The 19,548-nt window shown below is 39.6% G+C and overlaps 1 protein-coding gene across 2 annotated transcripts in view; it reads left to right on the forward strand.

The window, feature by feature from the left end:
- ELP2 (elongator acetyltransferase complex subunit 2) overlaps positions 1-16,223 on the forward strand; it is a 55,488-nt gene extending 39,265 nt beyond the window's left edge. The window contains exons 14-22 of one of the 2 annotated variants that reach the window (XM_080378583.1): positions 3,515-3,581; positions 5,797-5,892; positions 6,021-6,078; positions 10,097-10,169; positions 10,603-10,789; positions 12,394-12,518; positions 13,012-13,119; positions 13,679-13,792; positions 14,783-14,918. In XM_080378583.1, the coding sequence (XP_080234709.1) occupies positions 3,515-3,581; positions 5,797-5,892; positions 6,021-6,078; positions 10,097-10,169; positions 10,603-10,789; positions 12,394-12,518; positions 13,012-13,119; positions 13,679-13,762 (798 nt within the window). In that variant the 3' untranslated portion in view covers positions 13,763-13,792; positions 14,783-14,918. Of the gene's footprint in view, positions 1-3,514; positions 3,582-5,796; positions 5,893-6,020; positions 6,079-10,096; positions 10,170-10,602; positions 10,790-12,393; positions 12,519-13,011; positions 13,155-13,678; positions 13,793-14,782 lie in introns of both variants that reach the window. The other variant, XM_080378582.1, reaches the window with a different exon arrangement.
- The last annotated feature ends 3,325 nt before the right edge of the window (positions 16,224-19,548 follow it).

Genomic DNA, 19,548 nt, shown 5'->3' on the forward strand with positions numbered 1-19,548 from the left:
TGATCACTCCTTGGCTTTCCAGTTGATGAATCAGCTTATGGATGGGAATCGGGGAGTCTCAGTTGGTGTGATACTGCCGCTAGTGCAACGTTGTGATAGCGATTGGCACCTGTTGTTCTTTGACTTTCAGCAACCCCAGAACAGAAGGGTCCTCCAAGAGGCTGGGCAAAGTAGACAGCTGCTTAATTTCCTTTGTCTCCAGGGCAGCTATACTGAAAGGCCACCGGTACCCTTTGGGGTCTCCTGAGGTAGTCTGTGCCAAGGATGGATGGAGCCTCTGGGCCAGTCACAATGGGAGCTTTTGCCACTCATTTTCAGTCAGGTTTATTTCTGCCTCTGATATAGTTAGCTGTTGGGATCCCCCTGTCACTCCAGAAATACAAATGGGTTCTGCCCCTTTTATTATAGTTTGATGGCATTAGGGTACGCTATGCATTGGTATCTGTGGGTCTGACATGCCAGGCCATTGGATCCACAGAGTCTGTCCCTCTCCTCCACCTGGCTGGAGGCAGGGCCCCTCTAGTACTGGTTATTCTCCACCAGGGTAGTGAGCAGTGCAGAGTGGCTGTAGAGTGGAGCAGCCCTGCCCACTTTTTGTGAAAACACATTAGAATTCCTTTTCATGAGATCAGGAGTAAGATCAGCCCTTCCACTTTGACTGGGACACTGCCCACTGGAGACTGGAGCAGCAACTTTCCTAGAGGAACCCCCATTTGTGAGTGGTTTTCTTGCAATTTAGGTACCTGTACCTCAAGGGTCAAGGTAGGTTTTCCATCCCACTTCCTTATGTCCTTTCTGTGGTCCCACATGTAAAACAACAGGGTACCCCATGGTGTGTACCCTCTCTATTCTCCCTCTTGAGCAGAAGGGCACTTCCTGTTAATAGCAGAGATGCAGGTCCATACTGGTGGGGAGTAGAATCTATCCTCATCAAGTTGCTGAACCAGTTCCTCCACAACCAAGGTGAGGGAGGTAGGGATGTTATCTTCATATTCGTGGAGCTGGCAAGCCAGTTATTCCACGTTCAGTGCCGCTTCATCTCTCCAGCTCATGACTGTCAATGAGTTGGCATATGACAGTGATGCGTTCTGTACAAATTTCTGCCACGTGGTTCGTGTGCATTGGGCTTCGTCAGGATCTGTGGGTAACTGTGTGTTGTTTGGGTCATAATAAATAATCTCTAGCATAATAATCTCAGGTACTGGATACCTCTCTATTGTGGTCTGCTTGGCTGGGCGATGTATAACATCTTCCTTGTAGGGATACTCTTTCAGGCTGGACAGGAGTTGCCTCCAGAGGCTGAGGACTTGTGGCCCTTTTCCAATTGCCTTGTTAATGCCCCGTTCTCTAGACAGTGATCCCAGCTACTTGGCTTCCTTACCCTCTAATTCCAAATTATTAGCCCTATTATCCCAGCATCGAAGCAGCCAGGTGATAATGTGCTCACCTGGATGATGACTCAAATCTTTTTGCACAACCTACAGCATGCAGGGCAAGGCTTTGAGTGGTTACCTCTTGTTCTGCCTCTTCCTCCTGTTCCTGTAATGGCCCTGTTTCATCCTCCTCTATTGAACGAGCTGTCTTTTGTGTTGATTTGTTCTGATGTATAGGGATGACTGATACTGACACAGGCTGGTCCTCTGGTTCAGCTGTGTCACCCGTCACCAGGGTGTGAGAAGTTGTAGTGCCACTTGCTGGGTTTTGAGTAGCTGCAGTGCCTGCTGCTGAGGTTTGAACAGCTGTAGTGCTTGTCGTGGGGACTGAAGCAGCTGTTAGTGCCTTTCGTGGCAGCTGGAATACCTGCAGCGAGTTGATTAGTTCTGAACAAGGCCAGAATATTGACCAGAACATTCAGCGTTCCTAGAAATAGGATCAATGCCAGAAATATGCTGGTTTCAACGGCCCAAGGATATTCAAAATTTTCCAGAGTCTTAAAAACACTTCTGTAATTAGCCTGTGGGAGAAGGGAAAGGTACGGGAAGATAGATGTCTCCCCCATAGCTTGGCTCCCCAAGGAAAAGCCGAAGGTGCAATGATTCATAGTCCCCGCCAGATGGCACCCGTAGCCCAGAGGCGATGACAGCCCTGCGTGCGTAGTCCATGATCAACGATCACAGCGTATCACAAGCCACTACTACACAGTACAGTAAAACGAGGACGTTGGTCCAGGCCCGAAGGACCTTTTTGCTGGACCAAAACAGCAATCATATGCTGCAAGTAAGGTGTGACATAACACAACTCCAAGACCAATCCGAGAGCAAATAAATTCACATTATGGCCACTGATTATTAAAGCAATACAATAAATACTTGTACCAAACTTGTTTTAACACACTGTAGTCAGATCTAGCATTATCTCAACCCTTCTAGCCCCATGTTGTGCACCAAAAGGGACTGTCATGGTTTAACCCCAGCTGGCAGCTAAGTACCACGCAGCTGCTTGCTCACTCCCCCCTACCCTGCTCCCTACTGGGATGGGGAGAAGTGGAAAAATGTAGAACTTATAGGTTAAGAACATTTTAATGGTTCAAATAAAGTAAAATATTATTACTACTATTGTTGTTATTATTATAATAAATGTAATGGGAAGAGAGAGAGGGAGGAATAAAACCCAAGAGAAACAAGTGATGCACAATACCCGCTGACCAATGCCCAGCCAGTCCCTGAGCAGCGATCGACAGGCCCTGACCCACTGCCCCCAGTTCATGTACTGAGCATGATGGTCTGTGGTATGGAATGTCCCTTTGGCCAGTTGAGGTCAGCTGTCCTGGCTCTGCTCCCTCCCAGCTCCTCACTGGCAGAGCATGGGAAACCAAAAGTCCTTGACTAAGGGCAAGCACTGCTTAGCAGCAACTAAAACGTCTGTGTGTCATCGACATGGTTCTCTTACTAAATCCAAAACACAGCACTGTACCAGCTACAAAGAAAATTAGCTCTATCCCAGCTGAAAACAGGACATTCCCCCCCATACCTTTATGGAAGTATTTTCTGTCTGGTGATTTATTTGCCTTTTTTTTGCTGCTCTAAACAGGCAGGTAGTCCAGTGCTATCTCTCTGCTATGTACTGAGTGGTGTTTGAAGCTGTGGGCACAGGCACTCATCCTCTATCCCCTTTTCCAAAATGCTGCTTTATTATTTCACCCCAGAACAGACTACTTCCCGATCCTTTTGTGTTAAAATCTGCAGTGCTCTCAGTTAATCCATTAAGTATGTATATCCTAGAATAAACAAAACTGGAAGAAAACCTGTACTGTAATGAGGAATGAAGGTGCATGCTGTATAGCAAAGCCCTTGAGCTGAGCCCTTAGAAATGCTTTTTTTTTTTTTTTTTTTTTTTGGCAGCGTACTGGTCTTCATTTTGTCCAGGATATATTCTGGATGAGTTGGGAGTTTTTCAAAGTGCCTCCTACACTTCTCTAGAAAAATCACTCTCAGGGATTCTTTAAACTGTGGCCTTTGAAATTTGAACCTACATGATAATTTGTGTGTAACCTTTTTTTTTTTTTCCCCCCTAGTCATCTGATCTTCCAGAAGGTGCAACTGTGCCAGCTTTGGGATTGTCCAATAAAGCTGTTTTTGAAGGTAAAATGAGAAATAATGGTCGTGGGTTTTGTGTGGAAACTTTTAAATGATTGCTTTTGTGTACATCTTTTTGTTAGATCTCTCATTGTAAGCTTGACTGCAAGTTTAGAATCTAGAAATAAAATTGTGCAAAGTGTTTAATTCTCTGGTAGCACCTAAATATGGTGCTTGAAAATAAAAAGAAAGCACACCTGAGGGTCTAATCCCCTAATGTCTTGTGCAAACCCAAAATGCTCTTTCCCTGCTTTCCTGTTGTGTCCCACACCCCTGTGGGAAGTAACCTTGCTCAGTCTGCACAGTGCTCCTAAGAGCCTCTCCTGTGGACTGATCTTTATGAATTTCACATGGATGCTGGTGTTCATTGCTCTACTGTGATGGGTTTGGGAGTAGCCAGGGCAGGATATTATTAGAATACTCCCACCTGGTGGTGTTCCTTTGCTCACTACCCACTCTCTCCCGCCCTAAGACTGATGACTTAAAGCCAAAAAGATAGTACTGAATCGAGTATGGTGAAAACTAGGTTCAGAGTTGTTAAAGGAAGACTACCTTTTGCTCCTTGTGGTTGCTCTGTAAAACACCTTGACCTCCAAAGCTACATTCTGGAGTCCTTTTCACACTCTTGTCAAATGTTAGCACCCTTGTAGAAGCTTATAGAAGAAATGCTGCTTTGAGGAGGAGAAGTCACATTTTCAGTTCCAGTGAAAGTAGCCATGAACCTCCAGGTAAATGGTGTTTTGTGAAAGTGTTTAGGAAGGAAGAATTAGTTAGCCAGTAGTAACTAATGTTCTGTCTGTAAAGGCTGGTGAGGCACCAGATGAATTTCTTGGAGAGGTGATGGGGATTGCATTATGTGGGAACAAGGAAGGATGGACAAACATCTGTCTAGAATGATAAACATAACTGAGTATTATCTTGAGACTGGAGATCGGACTGGTAGTCTGATATTTCATGAAGTCTCTTGTAAAAATGCACTTATACGAGAATCTACAAACTAGGTCAGACCTGTTTTTTCTCTGCTTAAAGCTTTATCAGAAGGTGTGAATTAAAAAAGGAAGCATTTTAATAAGCTTTGTCCCCAGGGTCTTCAATGGCAATACAGCTAAATTTTCCTAAATCTTCTGTGAGAGAAAAATAGTTGTAACTGAAGTAACACATAAAATATGGCAAAAATGGCAAAAACTTTTTTTCTGCTTTCTCATGAGTCCTTCTGCTGAGACAGGGAGCAGGACTTCCTTCTCCTAGAGTATCATCACACAGAGAATAACTAATTTCCATTGATTTCATGTGGCACACCCAGAAGCAGCACTACAAGTAGAAAAGCTGTCAAATTTTCCGATGTTGTCCGCCATTGCCCACTCAATGCGGTCAGCACCGATGGCTTAGGTTAAAGCCCCACAGACCTCTCTTGTTGCTTAGTCTGGTGAGCGATGATCAGATAGCAGTCTCAAACTAGATAAATGTTGCTAATTTTATTTTCAAGGGGAGAGGATACAGGATGAATGGGAAGATAGTCTTTCTGTTCAGGTCTTTCTGAACCTGCTTTTTTAAACTGCTGTATTTGGAATGTGTATATGGCAATAAATTAGATTCTGCCTGAGAGCAACTGTTCCCCAGCTCTGTACCTTTTTCTTAAAATAATACCAAGGACAGAGTTGAATTTTAACTTAAAATTAACTGAAGTAGTTTCAGTTACTTCTGGTACTTTTGCTTAAAGCTAAAGGCTGAGCCCTTGGCAGTTTTGCTGAAATTTGAAAATCATAGATACAGTTCTGCAAGTATGGCTTTTCATTTAGGCGCCTATATTAAATTTAGGAATTCATCACTTGCATCTGAGATTCTTATTGTAAACATTTTCAAATACAGAAAGATTTAACATCGGGGAAGCACAGGTTCAACTCCTGGGGACTGCTTCTTTCAGGTAAATCAAAGTCTCTTCAAGAATCTCTGAAAGAGACTGTGCTGATGGAGAGAGGTCAGCCTCAAAATGAATTTAGTCCAAAAGTTAGATTATTTTTTTTAATTTTCTTTTCTCATTCTCATGTGCGTTAGAATAACTAGATTCTAATATTAGTGTAACTCTGGAAGCAGAGAAACCTAATTTAAATTACTTACATTATAAAAACAATAGATGTTTGTTACTTGTATAATAAGTGTTCATATTTTCCCTCCTGCCAAGTATATTCTCTCTAGCTAATGAAGTCCTTGCTTTGAACAGGAGATATGGCTGTTCAGCAAGCTGAGGATGAAGAAACGTTTAATTCCATTTCAAATCAGTATCCTGAGGTTTATTTCCAACCTTTGATCCTTACAGGTATGAGATTAGTTTCTGTTGTAGGAAATAGGGAATGAGGTTCATTGGATATAAACTTGAAGCATTGTTTAACTGATTTTTAGATTATTTAGTACCAAATTTGAATATGTTGTACAAATGTCTTTTAGAACCTCCCCCAGAGGATCACTTGCTGCAGAACACATTGTGGCCTGAAATTCAGAAACTGTAAGATTTATTTTTATTTTTCAATTAATTTACAAAATTTCTAGAAAGCTATTGCAACATATTAATGTAGTCTAATCTTGTAATTCTTCCTGGTTTACTACCTGATTTGACTTTGTGTGCAGTATTTCTTGTAAAATAAATAAATTGTATATATAAAAATTAGGAAACGATGCAGAAAATGGCAGTCAGAATTGATGTGCCACAAAATTTTATTTCCTAGTTGTTTCTGTACCAGTGAAATATGTATGTTTTTTAGCATAAACTTATTATTTTGAATCTGTAATGATCAGACTTTCGTTGTCCCTTTTGATGTTTGTCTTTTGAAGGTCTGTTTAGGGCACCAATCCTTGTTTTTTTTCTGTTTGTTCCAAGAGAATAATAAGGTTTCTGGTTTGCTGTAAGAAACTGTGGCATGTTTTCATGGTCTTATCTGTGCTCTGGAATGTGATGAGCCTGTCTTTCCATGCTGCAGCCTTTGTTTATGTCTGTCTGCTGAACACATCTGCTTAAAACCTTGCCTATACTGAAGGTCTCTCTGTGTAGAGAGTTTTCTGCTTCTTTCCACTTCATAGCACAGACTTGCAGATTAAGTTTGTCTTTCTGTTATGGAAGTAAAGGCTGAGGCATCAAAGGAGGAGCTTCCCCCTAAAGCCTAACGGATCTGTAAGACGCAATAGATGGAAGCGGCAGCAGAAATACGGTGTCTAGTGGTAAAGCAAAGTGATGACTGTTGAGTAAGATGGTTATAAACCCCGTTTGGCTACTGAACACTGACAGAGTGGGTTGTGGGTTGCAAAGGCAATAGAGTTACATGGCCATGACAATAATTGTTTTGAGGTTGCAGGATTTTAGAATTCTTCAGCTGTGCTTTGTTCCTTCTTTTCTGAGATTGACAGCAATTTACAAATGAAGGTTGTCACCCTGTTTGTTCCCTAAGGATCCCGGTAACATTAGGCTACACTTTTACAATCTTCAAAGTTTTAGTTTTAGTCTTCAAAGTAGCACAAATAAGTTAATCATCTCAAGCTTTTATGTTTTGGGTTTTTTTTATCTGAATCTCCTGAAGGAGTGGTCTCAGGCAGGAAGAAGGAGGATATTGAGCCTTTGCTGCTGATTACAGCTACCTTTATACGTTCCCAATTTTGTGACTTCAGTTGGAGGGCAGGAAATAAAAAGCTTTGGGAAAACAGTTTTCAGGTTGCTTTAATTTGACTGAGTGGGAGGTTTTGTGAGAGCTCATCTGTACCTTCAACTGGGCAGTTAATCTTCTCTGAATGCTTTTAAGCTCTTTTACTGTGCTTGCATTCAAAAGTGTTTCTAGGAGGGAAGCCAGTGGATGTTAGACTGTATCAGCATATTTTGTAATTTCTGTTAGGTTAACTGGTTCTCCTGAGCATGCTATGGCTGCTGATGCACCCGCTCACATAAGTAGTTTGATGAGGATTCTTTAAGTAGTGAAAAGGAGTCAAGGCCAAAATTTTTGTTTGCCTTTGACATTTCTTGATGTTTAGTAAGAAATTAATCTTGGATATTCTGCTACAGGAGTACTGCCTATCTGCTTTAATATCCTGCATTCATTAAAATAATTGCATTTTATTATGATCTTCAGGGGAGTTATCTGAGAATCTTTTTCTGGTTTTAGAGACACTGCTAATGATAGGTATTCTTTTATGCAAGGGCAACAAGATGTAAAGCATTCACAGAATTTCAGGGGTTTTGCTCAGGATAATCTTGAAAGAAGTAACATGAAATTGCATAATGTAGATTTCAAGTTGCCATAGCAGCAGAAAAACAGTGTGAGGAGCTGACTTGCTAAAAATAGCTTGTTTGTCATTGACATTTGTATATTCCCAGCTCTAACTTGACACCAAATTTTGAAGGATTAGTGTTGGGTTTTGCAAATTGTTTGCTTGAGTAGGTTTTAGTATGAAGAACTTGCTGAATTTTTTACATAATCTAATAATTTTAAAATAAAAATATGATAAATCCTGTGAGAGTATGCTGATCTTTATTTATGCACTTGGAAAATTACCATAGAGAGTTTATATGCAGCAGGCTGAGATTAAAGCCTGAGTGTTGACATAAAAATATATGTTTATATGTATGTGCATTTCATAAAATACACCTGGAAGTTTTGAGAGATCCTTTTTGACACTAGAAAATTACTGTAATCATTTGTCTGGACACTTTGAAAGTCTGTTCACCTGTGTATAAAAAAGATGTTATGAATTGTACATTGCTAAGACAAAATCACTTGTGTTTGAAAATGTCACTTTATTATTCATTCATGCAATTGCTTTGCTCCGTTTGAATGCATTTTTTGTGGTGTACTACATAATGAAGGGATCAGATTCTGTGTATGGGGGCAGGGGAAGGGGTTGTACTGGAGCTTCTATACTTGCAAGGCTCGTCCACGCTTGTGAACAGCATCTCCTATTGCCACTATTTCTGCTCTCTTTACTGGAGACAGCATTGGGCTATACAGGTTGTCAGTCTGACCTGTGATAGTCCTGCTCATGTGTCTTTGCAAAAGACATTGTTTTAGGTTTTATTTTAACTTAAAGAGAAAAATTACATTTTAATGCTTCTATTTAGCAAGAACGAAGTTGCATGCAGAAGCTCAAAATGTTTCTTTCAAGTGTCTTTCAGTACTGCATTTAGGAGATAAAACTATAGTAACCAAGGACTTGTTTTACAGGTTGTTCCACAGGTTATTTTTCTTTCATTGAATTTCAGGACATTTGTATTTTTCATGGAATAAATACTCTTTAGTTTTATAAAATTGACTTTCAATGTTTTTTACTACAAAATAGTCTCCAGGAATGTGCTTTAAAAGTAAGCATTATGATAAAACTCCTGCTGGTGGCAGATTAAGAGGAAGACACACCGTAGTACCTTCATCATTACAAGATATAATCAAATTTGCAAATTAACATTCCAGTTAAGCGCAGCCACCAGTCCCTCTCCCCCCTGAAGGCCCAGGCACAATTACTCTGCATGAAAAGCCAGTGCATCCCCAGACGTGAGTGTGGGAGGCTGCCTATGGGATATGCCCAGCAGCGACTCTTCTGGGCTCCATTCAACAGATACAGACAGTAATTTGTCATTTAAGCAGATGGCTCTTTTGGCTGCAGGTGAAATCCTATGAACATCAACCTCATATCAGAGCTTATTTACAACACTGCTGACTGAAGGAGTTTATTAAGAGAACTGCCCATCTCTTCAGAGCTAGGAATCAAAGGAACACACACCCCCACCACCACACCCCCACCACCCCCACCACCCCCCACCACCCCCAGTCTCCGCCAATGGTATTTAGCTGATATTTGCCCACTGTTTATAGATTGCATCTCCCATTTTACTTCCAGTCTGTTTTGTGACTGATTTTAGTTTGTGTTAGTCTGTGTGGTATTTCTGCTTATTAGTTAAATCCCAGTCTGGATATGTAAGCTTGAATTCCAGCAGATCTCATGCAAAGTTAGATTAAAAATGTGTTTCTGGAGAAAGCTAGAAGTTTTGGATTTTCTTACCATGTTGTTTTCCTTTTCCAACGTGATTCTTGCTCTCTAGTTCAGAAATCTTCTTTCAGTACTTCACAGAATAGGCATCCTTTAGCTGGATGTTTGTGGTATATTTCTTTGGTGATTTTCAAATATGTGGCTTCTCACTTTTATTGGTAGTGTTAAAATGGCTTTACAAGAGAATAAGAATACATTAAATGCTGCTTTAGTCTGCTTAATTAATCATTAGTATAGCTTCTGCAGTGCTGATGCTTTAGGACTATGGAATTTGCTGGAGAGATTGTTCTGTAGTCAGTTCCTAAATGTGAAACAATTTATGCAGGTGTTTAAATTGAATGCTGAGCATTATTAGGAATTATTTGTGGTATAATACTGAAACACTGGTGAGAAGTTCCTGGCAGATACCTTTCATGTTTGCAAAGGGATTTAAAAAGAACCTTGATGCACACTGCAGAAATGCCTATGATGTGTTAAATATCTTTTCACGTTTATTTCAGATATGGACATGGATATGAAATTTTCTGTGTTGCTTGCAATAATTCAAGCACTGTAATTGCCTCAGCATGTAAGGTAAGGAAAGATTCTAGCACCATCTAGTGAAAAGTACCACCAGATTTTAGGGCTGATGGAGCATGAGTTGGAATTCAGTTTGGGCTGAATTCTGTTCTTTCACTTAAACGTGAAAGATTTTGTGTAGATGACAGTTGCCCTGCAAAGGTGAGAGTGAATGCATACAAGTTATTATTCATAAATTATGTATGATCCATTTGAAGATATTTGTAAGATAAATTCTAACAAATCTAGGTATAAAACCTTTTATTACTGGTATATTGTTAGCATTAGTAGAAAGTAGTGAAACGATCTTGAAACTTCCTCGACAAAAGCTGACTTTGACTTGATTGCAAGCCTTTAAACAAGCCTCCTAACATCTTAGTATTTTGAAACATGTATCTTTTATATTTGCTTTCATTAATTCTCACTGGTATTTTTTGCATCAACACAGGCTTCCAAAAAAGAACATGCAGCAATTATTTTGTGGAGCACTGCTTCTTGGAAGAAACTGCAGAGTTTGTCATATCACAATCTGACTGTTACTCAGCTGGCATTTTCTCCTAATGACAAATTTTTATTAGCGGTTTCTAGAGACAGGAATTGGTCACTGTGGAGGAAACAAGACTCATCAGAGTCAGGTAAGATATATGAAGTGGGTATACACATTTGAAGACTTTGCAGTTCAATATTTTTGGCTTCAAAATATTTGAAAGAGAATTGCTGAAATATTTTAATGGACATTGTCCTTACAACTTTTAAGAATCAATAGTGTTGTAGACTCTTGTGGCTTTAAGAAGTGCAATTGATGGTGTACAGGAAAGCTAGAATGGGAATTAAAACGTGGAGGACAATATAATCAGGCCTTAAATGCTATTAATTGATGGATGTAATGAAGTCTGCTGTTCATCCTCCTGTCTTCTGTTTATGGTTGTATGTTTCAGATTTACTGAAATCAAGTATACATGCTGGAGTGTAATGTCTGAACTGCAGACTGGTATTCTGTCAAGAAAAACCTTAATCTCAGTGTTCTATGCAGGCAGGGCTGGAAGGTTCATTGCTACACCCATGTCTTGGAGCTGCCTTGTCCCTGTTTGCAGGGCATGACACTGAGACTCTTGACAGGATTAATCTCTATCTTTGATGTGGCTTTCTGATAATCCTGCACAATTGATTAATTTGGCCAGGACTGGCTCTGTCTCGAAAAGGAGCTGATAGTAAAGATACAGTTGACTTTCTCAATTAGACTTTGAGCCTTGCAAAATCATGAGGAGATTGCTGTTGAACCCTTTAATGGATTCCTAGAACAGATGTTCGTACTGAAAACAATTGTCGTTGCACTGTTGGCTTAATAACACATAAACACTACTGGTCTCTATAGAGTTTTCCTCGAGACTTGGCAGTGAGTTTTAGCCCCTTCAGACAGTGTCTGGTTGTATCCTGCCTTGAGATTTCTGTTCTGTTCAGACTTCTGTTCTAAAGCCTGGCATATTGTCAAAGTAGTTACACAGCGTTTCAGGATAAGAAGTATGAATTCCCATAGGAAGTAGAAGAAATCCTCTTTTCATCTGTTTGTCAATAACTTTTCTGTCTATGAAGAACATCATTATCAGTGTACAGCAAACCTGCTGGTATTGGCATCCCAAGAATTGGTTATTCAAAGTCCATGCTCCAACATGACAGCCTTTTCTACTTAGGAAAAGCATTCCCATTTACTGATCTGCTGATCAGATTTACTGCCTGATTGTACGCATACTGAAATGGTAGCCTGTCTCTTTGGGAACAGATGAATCTTTACAATTAGATCGTTTTGATTGGAGCTCTTGGGGCTTTACTGGTAAATAGGAACTGTAGTGAAATTTTTGGGGGTACATCTACACATGGTAAGCATTGCACTATACTAAAACTTCTGAAGTCAGCGTTCTTATGAAAAACTTGTATAGGTCTTATACTTGGACTTGTAAATTCTCCTGAAACAGCTACGTGCATAAAAGATAAAACAATTACTGCTGTTTTAGTTCTGTATGGGCTGACTGATGTAGTCTTAAACAGGTAGTAAGTATCACTGTGATAAATGTTGGGGAGAAAAATATTTATGTGGTGCTAAGTATTCCCAAGTGCTTTAAAGATGAGTGGAATAATGTCTGAGTATTCCTGGAGTTCTTACCTAGAGCTAAGTAAAACTGTTACTTTTAATATGTAAAGTAGTTGAAGCAAGGGTTTTCCTCTGTATGCTTTATTCCAGGACCACCAGTCTTCAGTTGCTGTGCATACACAGACAAAAATACAGCTGTTCATAGTAGAATCATTTGGTCTTGTGATTGGACACCAGATAGCAAGTATTTTATTACTGGCAGTCGGGACAAAAAGGTAATTAACATGAAAGGAATTTTAAAAGCCTAGAATTATTTAAATGTATTTTAGATTAGCAAATACTGTGTTCTAATGAGTCCGTATTCTATAAATACACAAAAAGCTTACTGTGTGTATTACCACAGATATCAGTGAGACTTTCATATGCTAAATAAAGTGTTTGAATATGTATGTACAAGACTGTGGTCGGCCAGTTGGATTTTCTCCCATTCTTTTTTCATACTGTAAGACAAGCACGTAACTCCCAGGGGTCTCTTAAGTTTTTCTTTAACTTTCATAACAGAATCAGGTTTTGTCATCAGTATTGTTAATGCAATCAGACAGACTGTCTAAAAAATTGAATCTTTGTAGATAGATATTTTTTTGTATTTTCAACATCACTTTGTTCTGTGCTCTGGAAGTATTTTAACTAAGTTATTCCTTATGTTTTTGTAAATGCATTTACAGAAAGATTGAAGTGAAAAATCCTAGATGATTCTCTTTCTTACAGGTCATTATCTGGGGCCAGTGCAATTTATCTGTGACTACTGAAGGGGATGTGTTGGATTCAATCAAGCCCTGTTCAACAGTACTGGATGCCGGGGATGCTGTTACTGCAGTTAGTATCAGCCATGTCCTTACTCCCGATGGAAGGTATTGCTGGTTCTCTGTAATGCCATGTTGTGTTTAATTTAAAATCAGTATATTTTCCCCTTTAGAGTTTTCTGTGGCTAAACAGCACCTAAAATCTACCTGTCAATCATTTTGACCATTCTTTGACTACTTTTTTCTTTTGTAGCCTTCTTTTCAGGTGCATAGTGAATTCTCCAAACAGTGTAACAAGGAAAAAAAGAAAAAGGGGGGTACAGGGGGGCATGAACATACTGGAAACACATTCATTCTTTTAACAATATTGACTGATCTGATGTAATAACCTTATTTTTTTCCTAACCCAATATATTTTGCAGGTTTCTGCTTTGCTTGTTTTTTATGAAGTAGCTTTGATTTAAATTGTGATTACTTTTTTTTTCCCTCATGGAAAAGTAAATATTGATTTGAAGGGGCAAGGTACAACACAGTGTTTGAGTGCTGGTTCTTTCTGGCTTGCATTAGAGCCAGCTTCACTGAGCTGCCTACTGTAATCTCTTTCAGAACTAATGCAGTTATTCTCTTGATAGATATATCATCGCAGTAGGCTTAGAGAATGGGAAGATTATCTTGTACACATGGAAGCAGAGTGGGCAAGAACCAGCACTGGCTGATTGGACCACATGTGTTGAGATGCATAACAGGTACGTCTTTTGAAGGAAGTTAGAAGCAAGGAAATATAATTCTTGAGACTAACAGTGCTGGAGTTCTGTTCTTATAGTATAAAATCATATGAAAATGGTTTATTTGTATATCAGAAATTGTTAACCTTTTAGGAAAAGGTTGGTCCCTGACAGTCTTATGATGTGTTGAAGCAAAACCTGGAAATAAAAATATTGGTTATTTAAATTTACTAAAAACCCCAACAGACTCCAAAGAAAACCGGGAGGGGTAGGCTTTAATCCCAAAATACTTAATGCTATGCATATTCTTTGAGAATTATTAGCCTTTGTTGCTCCCACTTAAAAAAAAAAAAAAAAAAAGCAAGCTTTAGAACCCTTAGCCATAAAATAAGATGATAGAAGACACTGAAGAGGGGAGGAAAGAATCACTGTATACATCAGCAAAACATTTTGGAGTGGATTACAGCAAGCTTTCAAGAGCAGCTTCTAGCAGAAACCAAAGGAATAACAAGCTATACGTGGTTCTGCTGCGGCGACAGCTAGAGAAACTCTCTGTAGAGAGACTTCGAATGTTTCACTGGAAGCACTCTCCTAGATGCTTCTTTCACATACTGGCATTGGTAGTACCAGAAGTGAAAGCTGATGGTGGCTTTGGCCTGTGTGTGCTTGAAGTGCATCGGAAAGAGACACTAGATAACAGGAAATCGCTGGCTAAAGGCCAGAAATCTGTCATATCTCAGTAATTGAGATGCTAGACCTGCAGCTTAATGCGTTAAAACTTGAAATCAATAGCTGTTTAAATTATTGATGAGTGAGAGGATAAAACGTCATTAGAGTTAATGACCCTACTTATTTTAAGATCTTAATACCTGCTGGTTGCCACAAGTCAGTTTTTTCTCAGTTGGTAGTGTTAACAGAAGAGTACTAATTATATAAATGTTGATGTTTACGTTCACATGCCCAACTGTGTTTGACATTTTGCAGTTATGTATGGATTTCTTTTTGTTGCAGCCAAAGTCATGCTCTTGCTGTGAAGCGTTTATGTTGGAGACGTCATGCGGGTAGAGCTGGACATAATGATCAGAACAGCAGCGAGTGGTTGCAGCTTGCAAGTTGTGGAGCTGATCACTGTGTTAAGATATTCAATGTCAACAGATTTGCTCTTTAGCAAAGACAGCAGGCCTGTCTGTGCAAAACATTTTATTTCAGTTTTTAGCTATTTTGATTGTTGAATTTTCTGTTTTCTGCTGTGGAAAGTGAAATATCTGACATATTAAAGCAACTTGTGGTAGTTTGCAATATCAAATATTTTTGTAATTCTGCAGTTCCAAGAATATGAAGTATTTTATATGTTTTGGTTGGTGACTGTCCTGGAACTGAGGGATGGGAGGTGGTGTAAGGCTTGGGAGAAGGAGAAAGAGACAGCTTTGTTCATTGTGACTCCAAGGGTAGGTGGAAAGCTACCAGTACTTGGGTTCTTCTGTGCTTGTGATTGCAAGTGGAGTACTGAATTGTTTTGAACTTCTTATTCCTATCAAACTTACCTGCCAGTTGGCATGCCAGTGCTGGCATGGTGTGTTTAAGCGTGTTTAACCAGAGATCAAATATACAACTTTCTCTGATGGCCTTCTGAATGTGTATTACAACCCTGGTACAAGTCTTAGACCACCTTACTTTAGAAGGAGTAGTTTGTGTTTGCATGCTTGGACAGGCCTGTTGGTTTGTTTTTATTCCTTCTTTCTGCTGTGCAGAGTGTGGGGCTCATGCTTCTTGGTTTCATGGGTCTTAAAGCCTAACTCACAGACCACGTAAATCTTCTGGTGTCTCCTCTGTGTACTGGTGAGCCTACTCTGAGCAGAGTGCCGTAGAAGAGCCACCTATTTCTTCCTGTGTTTGAGTGCTGTCCTGTACAGTTTGGGCTGGAAAAGCTTCCAAATATCACTAGGCAGGAGCTAAGTGGCGGCAGCCATCCCTTATTGTTGCCTTTGGGCTCCTCCTGACTTTTGAGTGCTCCGTATCTGTTCTGGTGAAAAGAGGTTAGCTTAGTTGTCCCATAGTGTTGTAATTTATATAGAAAGGTAATAGATGGTGAATACTTCAGAAAGAAGCTTTTACATCAGCAGGTCTGTATCTGATTCCAAAGTCTAATTTAGAAATTACTGAACTTTGGGAATGAAATTATTTTTGTTCTAGAACCACATGCTACCCAAATTGGTAGTGCAGAAGTAATTGGAATGGGGTTTAACTTCTTTACTGTGTTGCATATTTAGATGAAGAGTACAGTTCCTTCAGAGTGGGCTAAACTTTTTTCAGAATAATTATAGGTTTTTTTAAAGGTTTTATATATTTCAGCTTTTTATTTTCAATTCTGGTTTTCAGCACTAAAAAAATAATTTTTAAAAATTAATTAGGGGAAGAAACCCCAACTTCCTAATAAAGATGCTTTGCTACATTTTGCTTGTGGTACCCAGTGCTTTCCTTACATGTGTGCTTGAAGAATTTGAGTAGTGTATTTCAGTTGTCTGGGAATTTTTAAACCACCATAGACTGTATCCTGGCAAAAGAAAGACATGGCTTATCAGTCATGAGGTTTCAAAAAGCTGCCAGAAGTGGAACTTTATTCCATTTCATGATTGTAATTTGGTGTCTTACCTACAATCTGATGACAATACCAGATAATACTTTCCAATACTAGCACATCTTGCCATGCGGCCACTCTTGTGTATAAGCAAAAGTGAAATGTCATAATATTTGTCCCTCTCTTTTATTTTGTTAAATGCTATCATTCAGCAAGCACCAGGTATTACATGATTTAGTAATCCATTCCATTGCTCCTGGGACTTCTGTGACTCAATCACGGTAAAGAATATACCTCATTGTTACAACTTTAAATACATCAGATTAGGCTGTTATTCTCTGAAGTCTAAATGTTTGTAATAGGCACTTTTTATTTTCAATTAAGTTAGAGGTTGTCAAGAGACACCTTGACACATAATTAATATTTTTTTTTATGTGTGAAGTTACCTTTGTTCACGTATTACTTTGCTATGCGTTTAGTGGGCGTGACTTTTACATATGCCTTTATAGGACATGGACCTGTTGGAGTGAGTCCAGAGGAGGCCACGAGGATGATCAGAGGGCTGGAGCATGAGCTCATGAGAGAGTTGGGGTTCTTCAGCCTGGAGAAAAGACTCCAGGGGAACCTTATAGCAGCCTTCCACTACCTAAAGTGGGCCAACAGGAAAGCTGAAGAGGGACTTTTTGCAAGGGCATGTAGTGATAGGACAAGAGGGGTAATGGCTTTAAGCTGAAAGAGGGTGGATTTAGATGAGATATTAGGAAGAAATTCTTTACTGTGAGGGTGGCAAGACACTGGACCGTGTTACCCAGAGAAGCTGTGGATGCCCCATCATTAGAAGTGTCCAAGGCCAGGTTGGATGGGTCTTTGAGCAACCTGATCTGGTGGGAGGTGTCCTTGCCCATGGCAGGGGGGTTGGAACTAGGTGGTATTTAACGTCTCTTCAAACCCAAACCATTCTATGATTCTAAGATTGTCTCAGTAAATCCACTGAAGTCTTTTCAAACCAGCATGTAAATCAGCACCGGGTAACAAGTCAGAGACTGATTTCATCATCTCAACTAAGTGTGAGAGCAAGGAAAAATCAGTGTAATTATAGTGGTCATTCTGGGGGTAGCATTGGCTACCTTTTAAACAGCAAAATAGTATTCTTTAAGATTATTATAATGTCCTTAGAAAATTTGGGGTTTTGTTCAGTTTCTTTCTTCTAAAAAATGGAGAAGAGCAAGCATTTGCCAGACGTTTATTCAGTCTACTTCATTATTTTTTTATTGGTTTTATAAATGCTGCTGGAATCAAATGCCTTCTTGCTATATTTCCTTTGTTTTGCCCTCAGAACTGTCTTCATTAGTTTTTATTTGAAAGACTTTACTGTTAATTTTGTCCAATGAATGACTATTGCTTTTATTTTCTTCCATGTGCTTTTCTTTTGTATATACTTACTCAGAGAGACTCTATTTAATTCATAGTATATATAGTGCATACATTCATGTACAATTTCAGATGTTTTTTAAAAAAATCTAAAAATTAAGCTTTCAGTCATATTTACCTGACTGACCTGACAGTAGTCCTGTTTACCTACCAAAATGTCTAACTGCCTGTATGTATCCAGTTTTATTTCTACATTTTATTCTATGCTTCCCTGGTGCTTGGTCATTGCTGTTCTCTCTTGCAAAGTGCCATGCCTCTTTCCATTCCTACCCATCTTTTTGTTTGGGTTTTTTTTGCTTTTTTCTAAAAGTGTGATTATTTTTCATGGCCTTCCCTAAGTGAGAACTAGTTTCGCTCAGGTGTATCTTGGAAGATGGAGTTAGCCTCTCTACTTTGCAAGTTGTTTGTATCGTCCTCTTTATAGCAGATAGTTCAATGTCATACAATAAAAACAAAGTTGAGGGAAGTGTAATCTTTCTTGTTTCTCCCCATTTATCTTCCAGACAGTCAAATAAGCCCTGCCAACGCCAGTCTTAGGAAGCTCCAACCTTTCATGACATAGCCTCTGATATTGCATTTGTTTTCCCTTGACAATGCGATGCGAGACCACATCCAATGGTCAGGGGTAAAAACTTGCTGTCTGGAATCATGACGGTCCCAGCCTCACACTACCCTTTCCTGCCAGTCCTAAGGTAAGGTGTAAGGACAGGCTGCCCAGGGATGCTGCAGAGTCTCCTTCTCTAGAGATATTCAAAACCCACCTGGATGTGACTCTGTGCCACCTGCTCTGGGTGACCCTGCTTTAGCAGGGGTTTGCTCTGGATGATCTCCAGAGGTCCCTTCCAACCCTGATCGTTCTGTGATTTTGTGGCAGTATTCCAGTGATGAAAGCCCAGAGGCAAATGGTACACATCAAAATGCACCTGTCTACAGCAGCCTAATCCTCTGCATGAATTCAGTAGTGTCACATATTTCTGAGTTTCTGTCTTTGTTTCTGTTACAGGTTTGGACAAGGGCAGTGTGTTTACTTTAAACCTCTCTGATCTAGCAGGATACAAAGCTGATGCAGCATCTTCTATAAACAGAGGCTCTCCATAGCACTATTTGCGCTTTACTGTCCAGGTTTTTTAGCCAACCTTTGCATCCAAAATGCGCAGAACTGGGTCTATGCAGGTTTAGAGAGCTAAGCCGCTTAGCGCCTTTGCAGCCCTTGAGTGCTTCTTTCTGAGGTACCATGGGCCGATTGGCATATGTGCTCATGTACCTTACTGCTAAATAATAGCATACATTTAATTAAATGTTGCTCTAAGCACTGATGCAGATGAGGCCTTGTTTCCCACAGATTTGGGCTCCTTGGAGGATGTGGGTTTTCATTAGTTCCTGTGCTAAGTTACCTTTTAGAGCTCTTACGTGTGGATTTTCATCTCCAGCGTGTGAGCCCAAGGTACAGCTTCTTGTCTCGACATCGATGGATTTTTTTCTTCTATTTCAAGCCTATAAAATCTGTGGCTTTTTACCTTTGAACATGCTACCTTTCAGACAGCCCTGAGTTGAAACAACCTGTTTGATTAAAATAATGCTTAAGGATGTGTGCCCATGTGTGTAAACTGAGAGACAAGACTGGTGTGCTTTTACAAGACCAGGGAAAAAACTATTTACAAATATCTAACTAAAGCTCTGACAAAACGCCAACACTGACCTGATATTTTGCCCTTATGTAATTAATGGTTTAATTGTCTTTGTTTTAATAATGATCTTTACTGATAAA

Source organism: Falco punctatus, assembly GCF_963210335.1.
Source record: "Falco punctatus genome assembly, chromosome: 3".
Classification (NCBI taxonomy): domain Eukaryota; kingdom Metazoa; phylum Chordata; class Aves; order Falconiformes; family Falconidae; genus Falco; species Falco punctatus.